At 47.3% G+C, this 25,421-nt stretch overlaps 1 protein-coding gene across 1 annotated transcript; it reads left to right on the forward strand.

Moving 5' to 3' along the window:
• Positions 1-110: 110 nt before the first annotated feature.
• LOC129600626 (uncharacterized) lies at positions 111-25,159 on the forward strand. The gene is made up of 3 exons (XM_055499165.1): positions 111-812; positions 21,405-21,568; positions 21,628-25,159. Exons 2-3 carry the CDS (start codon positions 21,557-21,559, stop codon positions 23,557-23,559), a joined length of 1,944 nt encoding a protein of 647 aa, XP_055355140.1. The 5' UTR covers positions 111-812; positions 21,405-21,556; the 3' UTR covers positions 23,560-25,159.
• The last annotated feature ends 262 nt before the right edge of the window (positions 25,160-25,421 follow it).

Here is a 25,421-nt window from a genome sequence, read left to right on the forward strand (position 1 = left end):
TAGCACGTGCTGCACAGTGATGCACACTGTAGAATTGGCTCTACGATTGACGATCGAGCTGCGCCGATCAGTGGTTGATTTTCTGTGCTCCAGACTTTCAATAATATTAAAAGTCAGCGATTACGGTGCGACGTTTTGTGTTTCCGCATAGTTCGCGAACCAGATCGTTTCGCTCACTCTACGGGATAGATTCCGTTTCTGTCTCCGTCCCTGGATCCATTCTGGATCTAGCATTAGATGGTAGCAGAGCCGACAGCGGTTCTCTGATTTTAATTGATCTGATTTGATTTGACTGGTATCAGGCAAAGTTGGCCTGTTATTTGACGTGTTCACCGTGACCAGTAAGGCACAGGTCTGTCCACAAGCAAAGCGCAACACCACAAGCGGTGCAATTTTCCCCCATCGGACGTGGATTACCAGCTTCGGTTTTTGGTACGGTATCTTCAGCGAAGAACCGTGCTGTTTCCTTAGCTGTGCAAGAGTTCAAGAGTTTCAGTCGTCAGTGTTCCTCGGTGTAGAGTCTTCAGCGAAGACCTACACTGGTGTCACTGATACTCGGCAAGGCTTCAGCGAAGCCTAAGCCGTGGGCCACAAGCGGCGAAGCGCCAAAAGGGGCGCACGGGAAAAGACCAGATCAGACTCCTCCAAACTGGAGTAGAGCACTACTACTGTTGCTACGGCAGTCAGCCGGCACAGTAGCAGACTAAAAGCGTGCGGCACAACCGCTACGGAAAAGCGGCAACGCAGGAGCGGATTGTGGAGAAGAAATTGGATCATTTGGATCATTTTCCCGTGGAACGGACGGTCAACAGGTAGAAACCGTTATTAATTACGGGATTGGTTAGACAGTAAAATCCGCAATTTCTATTGGCCGATACTGAGCTGAGCGTAGACGTAGGCGGGATTTGCACACGGTGCGCATGTCTGGCCGTTGACCGTGACGTCAGGCACTTATAAAATCTTAATGGTTTAACGTGATTGGTCGATTATCTGAGCCGTGATTGGTCAAAATTTGAACCGAATCATTTGAGCTAGCGGACCAATAGGAACGGAGTAAACAACGTAAATGGGGATTTTCCGTTGAACTTTAACTGTAAAAAGGCAAATTGAGATGAGACGAGATATTTGAAAAGAAAAGTGACCTTTAACCAAAATTGAGCTGGAAAGTGACCTTTAACTAAAATTGAGCTAGAAAGTGACCTTTAACTGAAATTGAGTTGGAAAGTGACCTTTGTCTTGAATTTAGCTGAAAGTGACCTTTTAACAGAAATTGAGCTGGAAAGTGACCTTTGAGCTGAGTTGAGTTTGGAAGTGACCTTTAAGACCTGAAACTGACAAACAGTGACCTTTATCGAAGCGAAGTTGAATTGTGTAATAGTACAGCGATATCAGCAGCTGTAGGAAATTGTTCGTAAACGCGTTCCGAATTGTAAAAGCGGTGTCGAAGTTTCGTCTGGAAAGTGACCTTTAGGGCAAATTTCTCGAACTTTTTACCGAAAAAGTGACCTTTAAACGGGACTTAGACGAATTTTTTCAACCGAAAAGTGACCTTTAACAGGAACTTTGAAAAATTCGTAGAGCGTAAAGTGACCTTTAGGGCAATCGAATAAACCATACAATAACGTGTGTGTGAGAACAATTGGCAGGAGCGTCAAAGTTATCCGATCAACATGGATAAAGACAACGCGGAACGGACATCTAACAGCAGCCAGGGAAGCAGGAGCTCCCGCGGATCACAGCAAGGCGCAGTTGATCCTTATAGAAAAGAATACAAGTCGCTCGCGCGTCCAGTCGGACATGACAGACAGACCCGAGCAGCCGTGACCTTTGCAAGGAAGGACAGCAAAGGCAGTGACAGTACATACAAAGTGGCGCTGGGAGCTACAGAGAACGAAGAGAGCTCCAGCGGAGATGGAAAGCAAACCCCCGCGTTCGTGGCGGGAGGAAAACCGATGAACCAGAAAAAGGTCACTGGTGAGGATGGAACCATAAAAACGGAAGCGGAAGCAGTCGGGGCATCACAGCTGGATGCTACCATTGTCAGAATAGAAGAGCAGGATAAAAAGGCAAACCTGACTCAATCGGAAGGTGGAAACACAAAGGTCACCGAAGCGGAACTGGCTGAACTTGGATTGAGTGACCTTTCGCTGAATGACAAAACGGCGGATGATGACCTTTGGGCAACTCCAATGGTCTCCGATGAATTAAACGAATCATATTTCACGGATGACGAGACGACAATGAACATGTCCTTCCAAACCGCGATGAAGGAAGCTGACCGTGCTGAAGGGATAACACCATTCAAAGACATACCGGAACACCTTATCGAACGCACACAAACGGGAAGGTCATCAATGTTCGACCGCCATCACCGAACAGTCCCACAACGACTTTGAGGACTCGCGTGAGGGAGTTGGAAAGCGAATTCGAAGCCAAGGGGAGTCAGGCAATGAAACGAACGAAAGAAAACCGGGATAAACTGTCGTCCCTGGAAGCCCGGATTTATGAATTGGAACAACAACAAGTTGACTTGGAAAGCGCAGCGGATGAATGGAAAATCAAATACGAACGTCAAAGAGAACTCGCGGAAGAATATTTGAAGATGACAGATGACAGAGAAATGGAAGGTCATCTCGCAGTCGGTGATCTTAATGAGAGTATGTCCGAAGAAACAGCGGAAAGGTCACGGCACTTAGCAGAATTGAAGGACGAATGAGACTCGCTGAAGTCAAAGGTCACCGAAGCTGAAACGAAAAGAGATGAATATGCAAACAAACTCGCCGATGCTACTCAGAGGTTGTTGACGAACACCACTGAAGTCTTCAAGCTCAGGAATGACCTGAAGCTGCGCGACGAGAATATCGGGACCCTCCAGAAGGAGTCATACGACCACCAGAGAAGGGCTGATGAAGCCGCTAAGGTGGCAAAGGACTTGCGAGATCTTACAGCCACCGAAGGTGTACGGTTGAATAATGAAATAAGACAGGTGATGGAAGAGAACAAGGCGTTGAAGGAGGACAACAAAAAGGTCACTGAAGAGATCAAAGAGTTGAAAGAAGCCGCGAAGACAATTGCCGACCAGGGCTTGAGATGGGAGCATGAGGCGCGCCTCCTGGACACAAAGGTCACGGCACTTGAACTGAAAGATAAAGAGTGGCAACAGACGGTCCATCAGAAGACACAGGAGATCATCAAACTCAACACGGAGTTGATCGATATGACCCAAACGGCAATGATGAGAGAAGATGAGGTCAATCAGACAAAAACCCAACTGAAAGCGGCAGCCGATGAGTATTCGAAACTGGAAAGAGACGTGACCCAGTTGGCGGAACACATCAGGAAAGTGGAAAATGATACTGAAAAGGTCACCCAGGAAAAAACGTTCCAACTACATCAGCACATGTTGAAGGTCAACGAAGAGAATCAAAAATTGAAAACTGAAAAGGAGGAATATCAGTTGAAAGTCAGACGCCTTGAAGACGAGAATAAGGCCCTCAACATGTCAAACAAACACAAGGATGAACAGCTTCTGCAATATGGAGTCAGAACAGCAGCAGTGGAATCACCGCCGCCCAGTTACAGCAAAGCACATGAAACGGGCACGGGCAAAAGTTTCCATTTTGAAATGCCGCTACGAACTGGTACCGGCAAAGGAAATGTCAAAAATGAAACGAACGGTGACCAGGACAAAGAACTACCATTAGGAGGTTATCCACAAACGAGTCACGGTGATCCCTCCCAATTTCCCCCGCACATCGAAACGAATGTCTTCGTCGATGAAGGGAGAAGAGACCGACCGCCCAGCCGGCAAGAGCGCCCACGGAAGTCCCGCTACGGAAAGGCGAAACGAAACCAAAACGACGATGAAAGTAGCGAAGAGGAGGATGACCCGACAGCAGAATCGACAGCCGCACAATTGACAAAAGCACTCAATTCGATGGCTCGGAAAACGACGTTAGTGACCTTTGATGGAAGTCGCGATGCAGTTAATGGCTGGACACAATTGGTCAGGGATACGCAGCGAACATACCGACTTACTGACGATCAAATCCTAATCGAAATAGCTAGTGCGGTGAAGGGACCGGCAAAAACCTGGTTCGAAGGAGAGAGAGAAATCGCACTCCAGGAAGAGATCGAATATACGGTTACAGAATGGATGACCAAATTCAAGGATGAATATGGTGACCGTGACGAAGAAGTTCTTGGGTTACGGGAAGCCATGGCAGGGAAATTTGACCTTGGTAAAGAATCGCTTGATCAGTTTTATCAAGCGATCATGAAATTCAAGGCAAAGAGAATCATAACCGAAAAACAAGCAGTTGGTTTCCTGATCGAAGGATGCAGAGTCGACGGTGACCTTTACAGAGCACTGCGTACACAGCAGTGCAGAACGCCAACCGAAATCAAAGATTTCTTCCGACATTGGTCAGCTGGAGAAGAGAAATACAAGGCTCCCAAAAGTCAACGTAACCAAGATTACGTGACCATCCGGTCTGGACAAGTCGAAACGATGCCACAACAAAGGATTGCGGCAGCGCCGGTTCAACAGGCGGTGGAATACCGCAGAGAAGCCCCGGTGCAAGAGGTCACAAAGGAGGTGACCTTTATCGACAGCCAGACGGGACAACCAATTACGTACGCTATGGTGGCGGCAATCCAAGCAGCGGCTCAAGTGAGACCGGCACTTCAGAATGTGGCTCCACCGGCACCACAGAATGTGGCCCCTGTGAATGTTGGGGTACCACAACAGGGAACGGGCAACTGAAATTTCGGTGGAAACGGATACGGAAATGGAAATTGGAATGGAGGTCAAGGGAACTTCCAGAATCAGGGTCAAGGTCAAGGCAACTTTCAGCCAAACAGAGGGAATCAGAATAATTTCCAGCAGAATCAAGGGTCACGAACTGAGTTCAAGTTTCAGATGATCGACGGATGGGTTGCAAACGGCGTGCAGATGTGCCAGTACTGTATGTACGGTAACCACCAGACCCAAGGATGTAAGTTCGCGAACACGCCGCCAGACCAGAATCCGAACCTGTTCGCCTTCAGAGAGTGGCAACGCCTTCGCGCCACAGGCGGCTGGCGTCAGGCGGTGGCAAACGGATATGACCTGATTGCGCAATGGTACCAGGCTCGGGCAAACTTCCCAAATCAACAAGGAAACGGGAATAACGGAAATGGCGGTGGCCAGAATGGTGGCTACGGCCGTGGTGGCTTCGGCCGCGGCGGCTTCAGAGGAAGAAACAGAGGCTTCGGCCGCGGAAATTGGAATGGCGGCAACCGAAACGGTGGAAACGGGGGTGGCCAAGGAAACTACCAACAGGGTGGTGGCCAAAATAATGGTGGTGGTCAAAACAATGGTGGTGGCCAGAATAACGGAGGCGGACAAAATTATGTCCCGGTGAATAACGGCGGACAAGGAAATGTGCAAGGAAATGTGCAGGGCGCGCAACAAGGTGGTGCGCCGGTTCAGGGAAACGGGCAAGATCAGTAGGCACCGGTGAGCCTACTGATCGACCCGACCCGAAACCACCGGATAAAAGGGAAATGGAAAGGTCACCACTGCAGAATGGTACTGCAGTGAATGTGACCACTGTGACGGCTATAAGGATGCCGTCAGCGCAAAAAGAAAGTGGACCGGCTATATGGATGCCGCAACCACAGCAAACGGCTATATGGATGCCGCCACAGCAAATAGAAACGGCTAAATGGATGTCGTCATTGCAAAAGAAAATTGAAACGGCTATAAGGATGCCGTCACAGCAGCAAAAAGAACTGGTTATCGGGAAACCAGTACAAGTGGATAAAAGGTCACCGCAGAATGGTACTGCGAGTGGAAACGCGCAACGGGACCAAAGGTCACCGCAGAATGGTACTGCGAGTGGAAATCGTCGTGACGGTAGCGCGACACTGCGAACAGCACAGCAAAATGAAAGGTCACCGTACTGCAGCGAAGAAGTGCTAGCGCAACGACGCGCACAACGGAATGCAAAGATTAAACAGGCGCTGCTGAACCAGAAGAAACCGCAGAACGACACTGCGCAAGAGGTAAATAAGCAACATGCAAAATTCCGGAAATACTTGGCAGAAAACGATAAGGGAATGAGCCAAGTTGCGACTGTTACGGAGAACCAAAGCCAAAGTTTTGGAATTGTTCCGAGGACGAGGAAGAGAAATTGATAAGGCAAAAATGGATGGAACAGAATATCCCTGTTACCAGTAAAGATGAAAGGTCATTTTCCGTAGGAACAGTCCAAGTGAAAAGTAAAGGAGCAAGTGCGAACGCTAAAGGTCACGGTGAAAGCGCCGTGTTAAAAGGTCAAGAAACAGACTTGACACTGCGAACAGCGCAGCAGAAGAATAGCGAACCGGCACAGCAGAACTCCGACGACTCACTTGTGGATGCAGTAACGCTGCAACGGAAGGAAATATGGCAAAAAGTAGCTTACAGACCGAATGGGAATCACGGGATGTGGATACCCGTGACGCCAAAAGCAAAAAAGAAGGCGGGAATGTCACAAGAAGACTACAGGGATATGCAGGAATTGCGAACGCAATATGAGAGAAAACGACTGGAAGAATTGGTTACTGGGAAAGAAGTTAAAAGGTCACCGAACCTTGCTCCAGTATTCAACGCAACTGAATACAAGAATGCACAAGCTGACCTGAATAACCCGCGAAACGCACCGCCGGAAAACAAACCGCTGAATTATGGAGAAAAAGTCCCCAAACAAAAGCTGACAGGCGGCGGATTTGTTATAAAGCGCAATGAAAGGTCACAGGACTTAGCGCAAAATGAACAAAAAGGACGGTCAAATGAGATGGCGCAAACGCAACAGAGTAGCGCAGCTGAGAGGTCACGGGACTTATCGCAAGCATTACAAAAGGATGCCAACGACAAATCACCAGCCCGAACGGATGGAATGTCTTCACAGACTAACCCGACGAAAACGAATAATGAAGTGTCAGCAAAAGTCATTGAATGGATGACCGAAAAGGGATATGATATGGTAACATATGAAAGGTCACCAAATGAGATGAAAGATAGCGAAGCAGATGAATTGAAGCGAGCTGACCAAATAACAAGTGAAGTCATTGAGAAGCTGCGAGACAAACGAAATGAAAACTGCAAAGAGGAACTGATCCACGAGACGATAAATGAAGTGACTAAAGGTCACGTGGACAGCACAAAAGCGAGCGAGCAAGTGCAGAAGGCTGAAAAGGTCACCAGTGGTAAAACGGTTACAGAAAAGCAAGTTGACAAGACAAAAACGCGACAATTTTACGACGTTCGAGCTGACGTTCCACACAGGATTGATAAGTTGAGCGAGATACTGAAAGGTCATAGCACTCTAGCTAAAGGGCAAGCGCTTCCCGATATGGATCCGGGACCAGTATCGCTAATTCCTGTGAAATGCAAGATTCACACCTTGAAGATTCAAAACGGAAAATTGCCTAAGAGAATCGAAGCGTACACTCACGAAGTGAAAGTTGGAGATATAAAGGTCAACGCAATGCTGGACACCGGCGCCGAGACGTCGCTGATCAGTAAACCGTTTTACGAAACAAATGGACTTCATATGCTCCCATTGCCACCAGACAGATTGGTGAAGATAAACGGAATTAGCGGAACGTCAGGATTCCTGGTGACGCATTACTGCGTAGCACCAGTGACCTTAAGGAAAAAGACTAGCGAACATTCATTTTACGTCCGACCGAAGTGCGACGACGTACAGGTGCTACTGGAATTCGACTTCTTAGAGAAGAAGTTCGTACTAATGGATAACGAAGGCGAAGAAGAAACAGAAGATGATCCGAAACCAGCTGCCAAAGTTCAAGTCGGAAAGGTCACCGAACTTGTAAAACAGACGGGAAATGCTCAAACGGTTAATAAAACGCTAATCCCAGTACCAGAGGCACCGGGAAAGGCAAAGGAAATGAGGGCGAAAAAAGAATTGTCACCATTTGAGCAGCTACAAATGATTCAACAGGAGATTGAAAACACACTAAACCGGACAATGCTGACACAAAAGGGAAGAGAAAAGGTCATCCCAGTACCAGAGGCACCGGGAATGACGAGAGTGCAGCAAAACGAGATTAGCCAACGGACAATCCCGGTACCACAGGCACCGGAGAAGAAAAGCGAAAGTGGAAATGCCAAAAAAGCGAACGAGAGGAAAAAGGAACCGCTTACGCCAGACACGGAAGAGGCGATCATATTTCTCCCGGACGGGAGAAGTATGATCGCAGATAACGGTGAGCAAGGAGCCACAGAAAAAGAATACGTCGAAAAAGCTATCCCAGTACCAGAGGCACTGGGAAAGGAAAACGAAAGGTCACCAGCGACAAGAGTTGCGAACTTGGAACCAGAGCGCACTTCGAACCTTTTCGAACCACGACCTGCTACCGAAAATGAAACCGAAGAAAAAGATTTGCAAAGAGTACCAGAGCGTACCCCGAATTTTTTCGAACCTCGATCTGCTACTGAAAATGACGAAAGGTCACCAACACTAGAAGAGATTGCTGCCACACAGAAAGAAGCGACAGCTGCAGCGAAAGAATCGCTTGTGCCTGGCATGGAGTGGGCAAAGCCTATCCCAGTACCAGAGGCACTGGGAATAAAGACGGCTAAAGTCACAAAGGATAAAAAGAGTGAAAGGTTGCGGATATTGAAACGAATAGCCGAAGAAGAGCAGATGTTCGTGAGCGAAATCCGCAACAAAGCACTTGAACAATTGAAAGGTCACCAACTGGACAATAAAACAGAAATTATTGAAATATCCTCCGACGAAGCGAGTATAACATAAATCGAATGTGAGCAAAAAGCCACAACACAAAAGAAGGAGGTTGCCAACCCGCAAACGAACCGAAGGATATTAACTCCAGAAGAACGAATGGGGAGTTGCGGACACGGTTACTACGAGGATCCGTGTAGAGTGCAACCACAACGGGAATGCACTGAATGTTGTCAAAATGCATCCCAAGATGACCTTTCAGAATGGCCGAGATGTAACGCTGCATTATCAGATCTTAAAGGTCAAGTCCAAAAGAAAACGAAAAGCATCATGCGGACAAACGAAATGTGGAAGCCACACATCGAGCGGTATCATTGGAATAGATATCGGACTTGGTTGTCGTGTGTTAAAAACTTCATTACGGGGAGAGGAAAATGGCTGAACCATTGGCAGCACCGTGTGGACAACGGAATCCAAGATCCTCCTGACCCGGTATTAACTGAGCGGAAACTTGAAAGAGAGATAGACTCAATGAACGAGAAAGTACAGCTATGGGAAGAAGCTAGAATAGAATTGTTCTGGGACTTCCGCATAAATCACATGTACAAAGGTCAAGGGAGAACAGTTATATTTCCAACAGGACTTGGTACACCGGTACACGAATCGGTGGTGGTATTCTGCAAAGCACTCAAAGATGATAACTGGGAGATATTCGGCAAATACTGGAGGAAATTCGAAGCGGAGATTCCTATATTTGATACAAAGGAGATGCGAGAATTGCAAGTGACCCGGAAAAGAAGGTTACCGGGACTGATGGAGAAGAAAAAGGTGACCTTTGCACCAGACCCTGACGGAGTTGAATACCCTGAACGGGGTGGCGACACGTGGTGCATGTATGAAACGATTCCGAGTGATGATTGGGTCACCGAAGAGCTGATGGCAAATTGTGTCTTCGTTGGTCCCAAACGACCTAAAGGTTACGAGACGGTCCAACAGGATGGAGTTGATAAAGAGACTATAAAAGAAGCAGAGAAGGAGGAAACAGTTAAAGAGACAGCTGAAGGAGGATCAAATGAAACAGAAGAAAGTCCGAAATCAGCCTTCGACATTGCACAGATGTTAACGGACAGAGGAGAAATGTGGAAGAAGTTCAAAGAGGAAGTCGAAAGGATATCGAATGAACAGCAAAACCCAGTAACTGAGGCAAAAAACGGGGAAAGGTCACTCGATAACGGTGAGGAATGCCCGCCGGTCAAGTCGACCGAAAAGCCATTAACGAACCTCGAGAAAATAGAAAAGTCAAAATTGGACGAAGAAAGGTCAAACTCCGATCAATCAGAAAGGTCACCAACGAGAATCCGGGTAGCAAGGAGTCACCCAAGAGTCGCTGCACGAAATGGGTGAAAGGCAAAAGAAGGGGACAAACCCCTGCTCAAAAATTCAAAAGTGAAAAAACTTAGTGATTCGCGGGAAAACGAGAGTGACCTTTCATCAGAAGATAAAGAAGTTGATGAGCGCCCACTCGAAACGGCTGATAAAGGTCAAGCCGCTGCACAAGAATACGAGTGCAGCGATTCGGACTCGGAATGGACGAGTTCAAGCGATAACTCGACGACTTCGGAAGATTCAGGTGTAAGTGACCTTTCAGAACAGGAGGACTTAATGGATTTCGATGAAGATGACGAAGTGGACGAAGGAAAAGAAAAAGAAATTAAAGTCAGAAGATTGAAAGTGGAAAAGGCTAGAATGTCGAAAGATGTGATTAAAGTCTACAGTGACCAAAGAATTAAATTGAAACTGTCAAACTGCACACGGGTAAAGGTCAAGATGGGAAAATATGCACCGGCTCAGAACAAGTTGATGTTTACACCGGTCCCACAAGTGGAAACTGAAGTACAACCGTTGGCAGGAGTGACGGATCACAGGGGAAAATACTTTGAAATCGTCATCGCGAAACACAGTAGCAAATACCGAGTCGTAAAGAAAAATCAGCTCCTCGGATACGTTGAGCCGTATGAACATATGGAAAACGTAAAGGTCAACGCTGGGACAGTAAAGAACGTACTCGAAGACCCAGAGGTGGATGATACGACGAAAGCGGAATTGACAAAGATAATTGGAAATCTGAAACTAGGACCTGACCTAACTGAGGAACAAAAGAACGACGTGTATAACGCGTTCTGGGAATTCTGGAAGGTCTTACCCACATCAAAGAAACCATATGGAGATGTGAAAGGGGTTACTCACGTAATCGATACGGGAGATGCGAAACCAGTTAAATCTAACCCGGCCAGAACGAGTTGGACAGGCCGCGAGTTCATAACGAAGCATATAGAAGAGATGCTGGCACAAGATGTGATTGAACCATCGGATGCCGAATGGAGTTTCCCAGTCGTATTGGCAGTGAAGAAAAATGGCGACGGAACAATGGGAACGCGATTTTGCGTCAATTACATTATGCTTAACAAACTGACGAGAAAGAATAACTACCCGCTACCGAATCCGGATGAGTTGCTCGATGCGTGCGCAGGCAACAAATACTATGGGAAAATGGACTTACAAAGTGGATTCTGGCAGATTCCAATGGATCCAGCGTCAATCAACAAGACGACCTTTGTAACGCAAGACGGAATGTACCGATTTAAAAGAATGCCATTTGGAGTCTGCAATGGACCAGCGACATTCCAATTGTGCATGGATAAAGTGCTTTCGAAGGCGAAAAGAAAAGGTTGCGTCTTCGGATACATTGATGACGTGATTTTCGCCGGAAAAACTTGGGCGATCTTCATGCAGAACTTGAGAAACGTATTGATGAGTTTGGTCGAAGCGGGATTTACAATAAAGCCAACGAAGTGCGAATTTGGAATGAGACAAATGGGTTTCTTGGGACATATCCTCAGTGAAGACGGAATTTGCATGGATCCGGAAAAGGTCACCGCAGTATCGGAATTCAAACGACCTCAAACAGAAAGACAGTTAAGGTCATTCCTCGGACTGGCGAATTATTATCGCAAGTTCATTATGGGATATGCACAGAAGACTTGTCATTTGTATGAGCTGTTGAGACAAGATAAACAAGTGAAGAAGGACTGGACAAAGGTGCACGAAGAGGAATTCAACAGTTTGAAACAACTGTTGTGTGAAGGTCCAGTATTGGCAAAGTTTGACCCGGTAAAACCGACCGTTATTGAGTGCGACGCGAGTAAAGAAGGAATTGGAGCCGTCCTATCACAAGAAGGTCATCCAATTGCATACGCGAGTCGTGTTCTACATGGAGCTGAAAGGAATTACGATGTGACGGAATGGGAATGTCTGGCAGTGGTCTTTGCTGTCAGAAAATTCAAGCCATTTATCGACTACGCGGAATTCACCGTAAGAACGGATCACCAGGCGCTGACCAACTTACTAAGGTCAGAGACCAATAAAGTGGGAATGAACCCGCGTTTGACAAGATGGGCGATGGCACTGCAGGGTCACCAGTTTAAAATTAAATATAAACCAGGAAAGTACTGCGACAATGCGGACGCCTTATCAAGAGCGCCGATCGAAGGGCCAACTTGTCAGGAGGAAGAATTCGACGAGATCCCGAACTTCGAAGATTATAAAAAAGAATTCGACACGAAGGAACTAGCAATTGAAATTGGCCAGTTGTTCTTACAGATGGTGGAACAACGAGAGAAACGATTAAAGGTCACTTCAGCTACGGCGAATGAGTCGGCTGAAACAGAAGCGAAGGTGAACCGTGTAAAAAGTTGGCTTCCCACCGTTAGTGACTTAAAGGTCACCGGACTTGAAGCGGAATCTGAAGCACAAAATGGAAAGGTCACCGGACTTGACGAAACAATGGAGAAAAGAGATGACCTTTGGGAAACGGACAAAGTGGCACAAGCGTTGAACGAATGTCCGATTAAGTTGTTGAGATTCCCGAAACAGATGAAGAAGAGGTACAAACCGCTACCACGCTGTAAGGTCATTAAAGATTGAAATGAACTCAGTACGGCGACAGTCCGCATCGTCAACCTACAAGGTGATGAGGAAGAGGAAGACGACTCGAACTTGCAGTTGCGAAATAAACAGTTATTGATGATAAACAGTTATTGATGAGCCTAGTCGAAGCGGGATTTACAATAAAGCCAACGAAATGCGAATTTGGAATGAAAGAAATGGGATTCCTGGGTCATATACTCAGCGAAGATGGAATTCGAATGGATCCTGAAAAGGTCACCGCAGTTAAAGAATTCAAACGACCACAAACAGAAAGGCAGTTAAGGTCATTCCTCGGACTAGCGAACTATTACCGCAAGTTCATAATGGGATATGCACAGAAGACTTGCCATTTGTATGAATTACTGAGACAAGACAAACAAGTAAAGAAAGACTGGACGAAAGTGCACGAAGACGAGTTCAACAGTTTGAAACAACTGTTGTGTGAAGGTCCAGTATTGGCGAAGTTTGACCCCGCGAAACCGACCGTTATTGAATGTGACGCAAGCAAAGAAGGAATTGGAGCGGTATTGTCACAGGATGGACATCCCATCGCATACGCGAGTCGCGTTTTACACGGAGCCGAGAGAAATTACGGTGTAACGGAATGGGAATGTCTGGCAGTAGTGTTTGCTGTCAGGAAATTCAAACCATTTATCGATTATGCGGATTTCACCGTAAGAACGGATCACCAGGCGCTGACTAACCTATTGAGGTCGGAAACGAATAAAGTTGGAATGAACCCGCGTTTGACGAGATGGGCAATGGCGCTGCAAGGTCACCAGTTCAAAATCGAATATAAACCGGGAAAGTACTGCGATAATGCGGACGCACTATCAAGAGCGCCAATTGAAGGTCCAACGTGCCATGAAGAAGAATTCGACGAAATTCCGAATTTTGAAGATTACAAGAAAGAATTTGACACGAAAGAACCAGCGATTGAAATTGGACAGCTGTTCTTACAGATGGCGGAACAGAGAGAAGAACGCTTAAAGGTCACTTCAGCTACGGCGAATGAGTCGGCTGAAAACGAAGCAAAAGTGAACCGGGTAAAAAGTTGGTTGCCCACCGTGAGTGACCTAAAAGTCACCGGACTCGAAGCGGAATCCGAACCTCAAAACGGAAAGGTCACGGAACTTCATGAAACAACGGAGAATAGAGATGACCTTTGGGAAACGGACAAAGTGACACAGGCGCTGAACGAATGCCCGATTAAGTTGCTGAGATTCCCAAAACAGACGAAAAAGAGATACAATCCGTTACCGCGATGTCAGGTCATCAAGGATTGGAAAGAACTCAGCACAGCGACAGTTCGCATTGTCAACCTGCAAGGTGATGAGGAAGAGGAAGATGACTCGAACTTACAGTTGCGCAATAAACAGTTGAAGGATCCCCATCTGGCAATGATAATAGACGAATTGGAACATCTACCAGATGCTGAAACGAGATCGAAATTTGAAGTGCATTACCAGTTATGGAACGGCATATTGTACCGAGTAAAGGACAAAAATGGGAAACTTGAAAGGTCATATGTGGTACCGTTGTCAATGCGAAGAGCGATAATCCACGCATTGCACGACGAGAAAGCGGCAGGACACTTTGGATTCGAAAAGACATTGACAGCAATCCGACTCCGATATTATTGGGATCGAATGAGCACAGATGTTAAGAATTACATAACTGCCTGTCAAGGATGTCAATTTCGTAAAACACCAAGGAAATGCCCACCCGGAAAACTGCAAGAGATTAAAGTGGGACATCCGTTCTTCCGAGTCTACGCGGACTTGAAAGGACCGTTGCTACCGACGAAGAAACGTGGATATAAGTACATAGCGGTGTTCATCGATCAGTTGACGAAATACGTGATTGCCGTACCAATGAAGACGGCTACAGCTAAAGAATTTGCAAAAGTGTTCGTGAAGCACGTGATACTAGTACACGGAGCACCGCACATCCTACATACAGATCGCGGACGGCACTTTACAGCTGGAGTTTTGACAAAGGTCACCAATGTGTTTAAGATTAAACACACATTTGGAACAGCATACCATCCAGAAGGTCAAGGCCACGTTGAAAGACAGATGCAGACGATTGCGGATGGCCTGGCGCAATACTTGAAAGCGTGAAACGAAAGAAAGTTCAACAAGTACCTCCCATATGTCATTTCGGCGATGAACAGAGTTGTACACGCCACGACCGGATATTCAGCATATTATATGCTGCACGGCAGAGAAATGACAATGCCGGAGGACGTGGTCACAAAAACGAACATCCCGGACGATTATGGGACCCCAGACGAATGGGTAGAGACCATGAAGAAGAACTTGACCTTTGCCGAAGAGGTGGCGAGATGTAACATCAAAGATGCGTACGAAAAGAACGCGGAAATTTATAACAAGAAGAAATCGGAGCCGAACTTCAAAGTCGGCGACTTTGTATTGATACGACTCCCAAAGGATACGAAACAGGGGAAGAAGGAGAACCAGTCAGACTTTAAGTCAAAATACGATAAAGTATGGAAAATTCTTAGCTTCCCGCGAGCAAATGAAGCAGAGGTCATTGAACAGAACCCAAAGAAGGAAGCGGACTTAAAGGTCGTCTCAATCGACCGTCTTAAACCATGGCATCCACCATTGCCAGATGAAAAGTTGGAAGACGATCCTCAAGGAGAGATGGAATCAGAGCGAAGTCCACAAAATGATTTGAATTCCCAACGCAAATCATTTTTCGAACCACCTCTGCTACCCGAAAAGAAAAAGTCGGAAGAAGATAAACCCAGTGAAGCCGAGCAGGCTACGAAAAACGATACCAGTCAATTTTTCGAACCACGCTCTCTGTTACCTGATACAGGTGGAGATAAACCAAAAAAGAAGAGAGGGAGACCGAGGAAAGAGGATAAAGACTTTGAGACAGCGGTTACAATAAAGTTGAACGCAGAAGCTGGGAATCTGGCAGAAAGGTCACCAGAAACTGGTGACCTTCCTGCCACATTACCAAATCGCCAGAAGGATGGCGAAGTACCAGAGCGTACTTCCAAAAAGGATTTGCAACAATCCTTTTTCAAACCACGCACTGCTACGATGAATGATAATGACCTCATAGAAACGAGAAAAGAGGAAATAGAAGCGGTCAAATCAAAAGCTGAACAATTGGGCCGTGATATAGCGAAAGCCATCGCGGAGAGAAAGGCTAAACAGAAGAAAAAGAAACTGACTCCTACGGAATTGTTGACCCAAAATGGTGAAGTTGAAGATGCGGCCGACAAAGAACTTCTTGATCGGATAACTAAAGGACGCAAAGAAAATTAACCCAAAAGTATAAGGGGTTTTTACTTCACTAAAAATAGGAGTTGGGAAGGCGTAAAAAGGTCACCACCGCTATGAGAGCTAATCAATATTGTTTCATTATTACAGAAGGTAAGCCAGTTAATGGATAGATTGGAACGACAGAATTCAGAGAATTCGGATTCGGAAAGTATTGGAAATCCATTAAAGACATCGACCCCAAAAAGAATGGAAGGGGAATATGGATACGACACTTCATATGGCGAAGGGTCGACGTCGTCAGCAGGAACGGCACAGAACGAGCCAGGCCAGGGAGGTTATTATGGCGGCCCGGAGTATTACGTGTATCACGATCCGGGACAGCAGACGACTTACCAAGACACGGTTAACTGGGTGCACCACGGCTTACCTGCCGGAACCCAGTATGCGGGACAAATAATGAGTGCCCCTTATCCACCGCATCCGGGATCGTATACCCCACCGATGGGACCACCGCAAATGATGGGACCGGCAAGAATGTTGATGCCGCCACCGCAACAGACTACACCGAGCAGACTTGTGACTTGGGACATGGAGGATTTGGCGGAATACTAGCGGCCCAGTCGCAAAGGTCATCCCCGATATTGCCGCCTTTCCCAGAATCGGGAGGCCTGTCACTGTTAGACATCGGAACGCCTCGTATGAGAACACCGCAGCAACTGGGAGCGCAAAGACTTCACAGGAACTCGCCACAAAAAGGAGCGAGGCGAGGAGGAAATAGGTTCGACTCACCACGACCGCGAGGCGTACTGCCGTCGCTGGGCCCAAACTTGGAGCAGGTCGGACCAGATGGTCTACGGGCAACGCCCCCGGGTGAACCAACGGTGCACGATTACTCACCGAAACTTCCGTTGGACATGAAAGAAGATGATGCGCGACTGAACGTGATAGTGGGCAACGAAGAAGGACTGACAGCTGCTGATACAGCGGCCATTGGGGACTTTAACCGAATGTGCCGGGATCTCTATAGAATCCACATGCGAGTCGAGGACGAACATGCATTCTATGGAAGGTTGATGAGTCTGGACGCGATCATTGAAGCAGTCCATATCGCGATGAAGGAAAAGACTAAAAGCATCGAAGTGAAACGTAAAGAGTTGGCGATCAGAATCGCTTCGATGAAACAGTACCATCCGGCTCTAACCAACAGAAAATGGCCGCCGATGATCGAGAAGATACAGATATTCCTTAAGACGATTCCCAAAGAAAGGGGACCCTCAGCAAGCAGCGCGGCGGGGCCATCACGGACATCAGTCGAAGCACCAGTAGAGGAGATGTCGGACAGTGCTCTCCTGGAAACAAAGAGAAAAATTGAGACAGAATTAACCGAACGAGCAGAAAGGTCACGAACCAGTTCAACCGCAGGATCAGTACGCGGACGTACCAGTTCGGTTACAGAGCCGTCTAGCGGGACCGTAAAAAGCGGAAAAAGAGTAAGGTCACCGACGACAAGTCCAAAAGAAAGTGACAAGAAGGACCAACGGACGAAAAAGGTCACGACGAGTAAAGCACCGATTCCAGTGGGTAGAAAGAGTGCACCACCCACGCCGCCGGATCCTGAAGCTGCTTCAGTTCGACTTCCGAAGTGCCGGACTTTTACAGTTAAATACACTGGAACTGACCATAACGAACGAAAGGTCACCGCTCGGATAGTCGATAAAAGAACGAATAAGGAGATTGATTCATATAATCCCCTAGCGGACAAGTCATTCAAAACTGAAATTGGAGAAAGGGCAAAGACAGAAGTCCATGAGGCGTTACAGTTCATTCCCCCGGAGGAACGCCATAATCCGAGAGTCCTTATTCAGATGATGAAGCACGTGGTGTCCAAAGTTGCGGTCGAAGAAAACGCATGGATCCGTATTAAGGTGGGCACAAATGACGACCACTTAGCATATACATACACAGTGGACGGGAAATTGCTGACGAAAGAGAGAATTCGGCCGAAACCAACAGCAGACCCAGACCCGAGTAGGCGAACATTAGACGATTACGAATCAACCCTGAAGTACACCGATGGAACAAGCAGGAAAATGACGCTAACACTCCACTTCGGCGATGGAACAACGGATTGCATAACCGCAGTAATCGTCGACCCGATAACGGGAGATCCGATCCCATACGCTCCATGGGATGCGTCAGAAGAGAGTGCCGAACACGCCAATCGGGCAGCACTTGAACAGTTGTGGAATTTGATACCAGTAAGTGAACGTCAAGACTCTTTGATTCAAGCGAATACGCTGATCAGCATGATGCGACATCGAGCGGAGATAGACGAAGCCCATTTTCGACTTACAAGAAAAACGGAAAACGGAGCGTATAAAACGGTGTTTTATGACGCGAAGGAAAACCCCCTGTGGGAGATCGTTACACAGGCACCGGCTAAAGAAACACCACATTTGGAAATTCAGGCCCAAAACCCGGCACAAGAAAGTGGAGCCGGAGAGATGGCAGAGGCCTCCGTAGCCGAAAAGGCAGGAACGGAGAGTACCCGGAGACCATCGGAACTGGACGAATCAGAAGAGGAGGAAGCTAACGATGATTCGGCAGAGGAACAGGCCGACGAAGACGACGACAGGGCCCAGGAGCCCGAGGAAGATAAACAGCCTCCAAAAGTGGTCGTTAAACCGAGGAAAGCGGCTAAACTAGAAGAGGCCATGAACCGTGAGAAGGTCAAGAAAGGTGAATTCCTAAAGAAACGGAAGGAAGAAGAAGATAAGAAGAAAAAGAGTGGTGATGAAAGCGAGAGTACGAGCGCCCGGAAGAAAAAGGGAGAAAGAAAGAAGAAAGACGAACCGTCGTCCCATGATGTCGAGATATTGGACGAATCAGTCGGTGAAGCGGAAGAAAGGTCATCCGTACCTATCATTCCTAAGAAATTCGTTATCGAATCGGCTACATCAAAATCAAAGGTCACCGAGCCTGAGCCGTCAACATCCAAAGGAAAGGTCATAGCTGTGAAACAGCTTGTTCCAGTCGTCATCTCGGCATCTTCTACGAAAGAGCGTAGGGAAAAAGGAACGCGAGAAAAGGCAAAACGAGAGACGTCTCGTGAATCGGAAGCATCGGAAGTGAGCCTTCCAAGTACTTCGACGGTTAGTACGAGGTCACACACGGACCCGAAAACGATTAGACCCAGAACCGCGGAGCCAGGAAGCCTAGCGGAGGCTCTTGAGAGAGGGAAAAAAGCAAAGAGCGAACCCGCAAAGTTGAAAAAGAAAGGAAAAGAGGCCATGAAAATCGACGCATTGGCAATGGCCAACTACATCGAACCGGACGGTGACAGTGAACTTGATTACTCGGGCGATGAAGCGGAATTCGAAGATCCAGACAGCGATAATATGACCACGATTGACGAAATTATTGATGCGTTCAACGGAGCGGAGAAAAACTTTACACGAATAAGAACCACATCAGTAACGTCGAAATTCAGAACGGGTTTAAAGAAATATCTGAGGAAGGATAAGCACCGTAGTTTTACCAAACAGAAGTTCGATGTGGTATTGGAATACGCTCGGAATGCGGGAAAACTTCTCCAGAAACATCCGAATTTCGCGTATTAGGCTAAACTGTTCAGACCGTCAAGCTCGGATAAGTCGCTGACGACTCCAAACGAAGATACCGCAATGCGAGTAGAAAGGGCAATCGCGGGAATGACAAGCCCGTTGGGGTCAACGAGTCACCGGATCAGCCAATACATCAACGCTGTTTGGAATGACGGAAAAGGATTGATAAAGGAAATCGATACAGCCACTGAACGCGCGTTGCCAAGGATGATAAAACAGAATATCCTGTCCACAACGAACGCACATAAAGGATATCCGATCCGATATACAAGAGTGGGCCTAATACCGCCGGAAAAACAAGGCCACTGTAATATGTCCGACAGTCAGGAGACGGAAAGGGTGCCATCGAGGGGAGACCCGACAACTCCCATATTGAACCGAATCGCGCAGTTAACAGCTGAGGAAGGAACCGTACGGGTTAAAGCACAAGTACCGAAAGTGTCGAAAAAGAAGGGACCCATGGATTCCGAATCCGAGGAGAGTGACGACGACAACTCTGCTGCCCGTGCCTCTGGAACGCCTCTGGAACCGGACACAGAAAAGCCTAAAGGTCAAGAGACACCAGTAACTGCGACGGAAGAAATTCAACCAAAAGGTCATGGGACTTCAGAAAAACGGGAGAAAGAAAAGGTCATGCTCCCGATGGACAAGGCAGCGGCAGAAGCAGAAGCAGCCTCCGCGCGACAAGTGTATCAGAAATCATTGTTCGCACCACTGAAGGATGCCTTCGAGAAAGAACGGTCAAAGTCGGCGGATGAACTGGGAGGTCATGAGACTTTACCACAGGAAGAGAAAACGGTTGAACCGAAATCTGCCCAGTCATCATCAGGCTCGTTGGCAAAATTGAAGATAGATGAACAGGCGACCGATGCAACGGACTCGGCAAAACCCCCCCCAGAAAACGGAAACCAAAGAGGCGACAGATTATTTGCTCGGAGTGCCGTTAGATGTGAATAATCGGACATGGAACGAAGTACAGGCTGCGCTCCAGAGTATTCGAGAAAAAGAAATGCTTGGTACCGACCTCAAAAGACAATTCGCGGTAAACTCGAACGGAAGATCGTCACTAAATATGACCGAACGAGTCCTGAAACGGGCATATAAGGAAGGAAGACTGGGATGTAAATATAACAAAGATAACAAAGTCATCTACTATCTTCCGAAACAGGGCACGGAACGCACGCCCAGACTAAAAATGGAACTGGAAGCTTGGAAAATAGCCATTACAGATGTGGCTTTGGACGCCATTGGCGGCACCAATGGAGCGTCATGGGGTGACCTTTCGAATTTCATGGCCGTCCATTATGAGTTGGGAGAATTGAATATTGAGAACGATAAAGAATGGATAAAGAATGCCGTAGAAGCATTGATTGCAGATGACGTGCTTCATATCAAACAGGATGGCCGAATTGACTTCAAACCATATCAACCGCCGGCGAAGGAGTCTGAGTGAATGAGAAGCGTGTAATATGCAGCGAGCAATGAACCCTGCATATTACAGAAAAAGCATAAAATAGTTAAAAACGAAAGAGAAAAGCTTTACGGGAAATAAGAGCGAAAAGGTCAACCTCAGAAATAGCGACAACAAGACTAATAGAAAAGGTCACAGTAGTCAGAAAGTGCTGATAACGTGAGAAAGGTCACCACGTTACAGTGACAGAGAGGGCAGCATGAGCTAGGAAAGTCTCAGCTCAGTAACGGAATAGGCGTAAAAATGATAGAAAAGCCTTGATAATGGATAAGAATGGAAACGAGTTACACAGAAAGGTTTCTATGACGGATTGTTTTAATTGCAGATTTCAAACGAAGAAAATGGCACAAAAGGTCAAGCCACTCCTAAAAGTTCAGGAACGGCATCGGAGATAAACAGATCTACGGGCTATAACTCCAAGTGTCCGGACTGTTTACGGAATAACAGAAAGGTCGACAAGAAGTTCCCGTGCTACACATGCGTTCACAAGTTGGGGGACCCACACATTGTTTCACTTATGCCGCCAGAACGAGAGTAATGTTCTACAGGCGCTTAGAGGATTTAGACGAGATGACGTGTTTACACGACCCCGTTCGCCTCCGCAGAGAGAAAGGTCACGCGGACATTCACGCGAACACGAACGGACTTCTGAAAGACGAAGCGAAAGGTCACGCGAACGTTCTCACGACAGAGATTACCGTGGCGGAAGAGGATGGGTGCGCCATGGAAACGAGATAACCGAGACAAGTATTCAGCGGAAAATCGATACGGCAAAGATTTTGGCCGCGACAAGAGGACGCGAAGAGCAACGGCGTGCGGAGACATACCGTACAGAGCCTGAAAAGAAAGGTCATCAGGTGCCGTTGGAAGTTGGATTCCGCAACCGCAATGTTCGAATGTCAACACCGGAAAGGTCATGGGATAAAAGACGTGAACATACCCGGAATCGAACGCCAGACCCACAAGATAAGCGATGGCAGGAAAGAGCCAGGTATTATGCGGGTTTTGAGTCTGGCGCAAGTAAAAGGTCATCGAGCGCAGAAAGGGAAGATTCACCCCCAAAGTATCAAAGAATGGAGTCCACGATCCATGTGGTGAATCCCATCGTGAGTGCGGCACAAGAAGACGACCCGATGGAAGGGGCCAGCTCAGTTGCGGATTTGACGCCCCAAGATAACGCGACCCATCGACGGAACGTAATTCTGGATAGCGACCTTCAACCGGCTACACCGGCGAGTAATGAACCGCCGCAGTTAGAACCTGGAAAACAAAGCGCACAAGAAAGTCTGCGCGAGCCGGATGAACGCGATCGGCGAACGACTTCCAGATTCAATAACCGACACCCCGACACAATCGACATGATATACGATATGCGCGACACCGACGAACAAAAGACGGAAATTTGCCGATACAAGGGAATTGACGATGATTCGGCGGAGGCGAATAAGATTCACACGATTCTGAATCAGCTTCGCCAGTTTTTACTCGATTCTGGGTACGCGAGAGAGATTAAGAGGGGAGTGGAAGAAGGAACTTTTCGTCGACTATACATTCCTCGTGACTCTGCGCGAGATTGTTATCTCCCCATCCGACGAAATGGATTACACAGTTTGCTGGATTTGAGCCTATTGGACGTGCCATTGGACACGACTGACCCAGTCGGGATGACACAATTTTATTACACAGACTATGATGAACGACAGGAATATGCGGCTCAGTTCGTCTTACGACACGTAAATCCGGCCTTCAAGTTGCTTGCAGCTAGAGCATCGATCGGATTACAGGTGGATCCCACAGACCATGCCGCAAAAAGGATGGGGCAGAAGGTCTTCGCTGCGAGATTGGCACACTATAAAACACAGAACCAATTGGTTTCTAACACCATGAAGGATGATATTCCACCGCTCTTCCGACCTCATGTGGCGAAACTGGGAGAGCCTATGGAACATGTCGGAATAGCCCACACGGCTCGCAAGGCGTTGAAGAAGTGTAAGACAAGAAGGGAAAAGGGTAATCTTACACAGCGCCATGCCTTCCAAGTTGAAGAAAGGATTAACCGGATCAAGGATACTATGGGAAGCGACTACGTCGAACCTGTGGACGGAGTAGACGTCTACATTAATGAGTTTTTGGTGAACAAAGGCGACCGACGCCCAGAACGCGCTCCTAACCAGATAGAACGACGCGGTCTAAGAAACCAGCAACTCCGCGATAATCTCGCTGATGTGCAACGGCGATTGGCGGATGACCCTAACAACCGGAGACTGCGGTTGGAAGAGAATGACGCACGCCATCGGGTAGAGGCGGTCAAAAGAAGTCGCCAAGGGAAAGGTCGCGGTCAGCGAGAAGTTGACCCGGAAAAGGTCATGGCAGTTGGTCCCACGGAACCAGTTGACCGAACGTCTGACCGAAATCAACCAGAAAGTGCCAAGAAACGCCCGCCAAGAGATGGCGAGGACGATTCAAATGAAATGGGATAGTGCTGATCGCTAGGATCACACTATTAAAAGGGCGTCTACGGCATATGTCGGTACGTCACAAAAATGAAATATGGTGTGGTATATAAGGGCGACATGACATATTACCATAAACTGTATTTGTGTATTTGTTGTTTTCAGCATTTATAGCACAGAACCGCAAAGGATAAAGAAATCATGTGGAGCAGCGATTGGGGTTGAAATTGATTCGGTCCATAAAGCCGGCCCCAAGGGAGTAGCTACGGCAGTTAGCCGGCCCTCCTCCTTAAGCGATTCAGTGTTATAAATTGGCAAGAGAAACTACGGTAATTAAGCCGGATCTCTTGAATACGAAAGTGGGCCACAAGCGGCGAAAAAGAGAAAGACAACAGGTGGAAATATTAATGAGGTAAATTTGATGCGGCAGCCAGCCGGCCTCATTAGAGTTGCTACGGTAAACTATGCCGGCAATCCCTCCGAGCGATTCAGTGTTGAAAATTAACGAGAGAAATAGCGGTAACCAAGCCGGATCTCTCGTACCGAAGCTGGGCCACAAGCGGCGAACAAGAGTTAAAGATTTAATGTGGAAGCGTCGTGGGGTAAATTTAATGCGGTAGTTAGCCGGCCCCATCAGAGATGCTACGGTAAACTTTGCCGGCACTCTGGCCGCTCGAGGCATATTGAAGTTGGATGTGCGACGGAAAGGTCAAAGTGAAAGCCTTACCAGGGAGGCAAGCGAAGAAGTGCTTGAAAGTCGTTAAAAATCGGCTGAGTTCCTCCACGACCTTTAATGGAAGTTTTAAATGAAGTCGGATGACCTTTGGAATTACTAATGTCCAACCGAGTCACCGTACCGGAGTTCAAGTCGCATGACCTTTTGGGACCATTAACCCATAATGAGTCGCACATCTCAACGGATCATCTTAACAAAGGATGACCTTTACCAGGGAGGAAGCGAACTACGCTTGTCTACATGACGTCCCTCCATGACCTTTATTGGATCTCACTTTGAAGTCGTACAATTGATACGCACCATATCCCAAAGATGAAGCAGTATTCCTAAGTCGTACTTGATACGCACCTGACTCTCAAGCGGATTGTGATTACAAGTCGCATTACGGATGCGCGGACTTGCTCAACAGAGCGGAATGGGCCAAAGTGCGGAAAACGGTGGACAGGACCTGTGACCTTTACGAGTCAGAAATGGAGGATCCTAGTCTACATTTGATTAATACTTTTGTTGATCTTTTTAACTGTTGATCTGTTTTGTATTAGAATTGCTATGGAATAGTATTTTTATAAATGGATCTCTTTATTCACATCGTATTAAATGGAATTGTGCCTTATGGAATTGATGTGATAAATGGAATAAGAGAATTTGATGTTTTCGAGCACGCATAGACACCGGCGACCGTCGTTTTTCGTGGATTTGGGAGTGTGTCCAGCCTCAACGGAGCTCGGCATCCCCCCAGAGGCATGTGAGACGAGGGCTCACTAGCGTTCACGCCTGTGGCGCTAGGCGCTACGCCGATGGATTACGGTCTGTGTTGTGTCTCGCTCTGATTGGCTTGAGTTGTGTAGTGGGCGCGGCATAGCACGTGCTGCACAGTGATGCACACTGTAGAATTGACTCTGCGATTGACGATCGAGCTGCGCCGATCAGTGGTTGATTTTCTGTGCTCCAGACTTTCAATAATATTAAAAGTCAGCGATTACGGTGCGACGTTTTGTGTTTCCGCAGCTTTTATTTGTACTCGTATTAAAAGCGGTACCATCACAGTTTCAGAAATAGTTAATCATAAAAACAAAATTTCATTTAATGCTGCCGCTGCTTCCATTGTTCCGAGTACGGAAGCGGCGTTGCCACGCTGAATTTCCAACGACAG

Source organism: Paramacrobiotus metropolitanus, unplaced genomic scaffold, assembly GCF_019649055.1.
Source record: "Paramacrobiotus metropolitanus isolate TYO unplaced genomic scaffold, Prichtersi_v1.0 Parri_scaffold0000187, whole genome shotgun sequence".
Classification (NCBI taxonomy): Eukaryota; Metazoa; Tardigrada; class Eutardigrada; order Parachela; family Macrobiotidae; genus Paramacrobiotus; species Paramacrobiotus metropolitanus.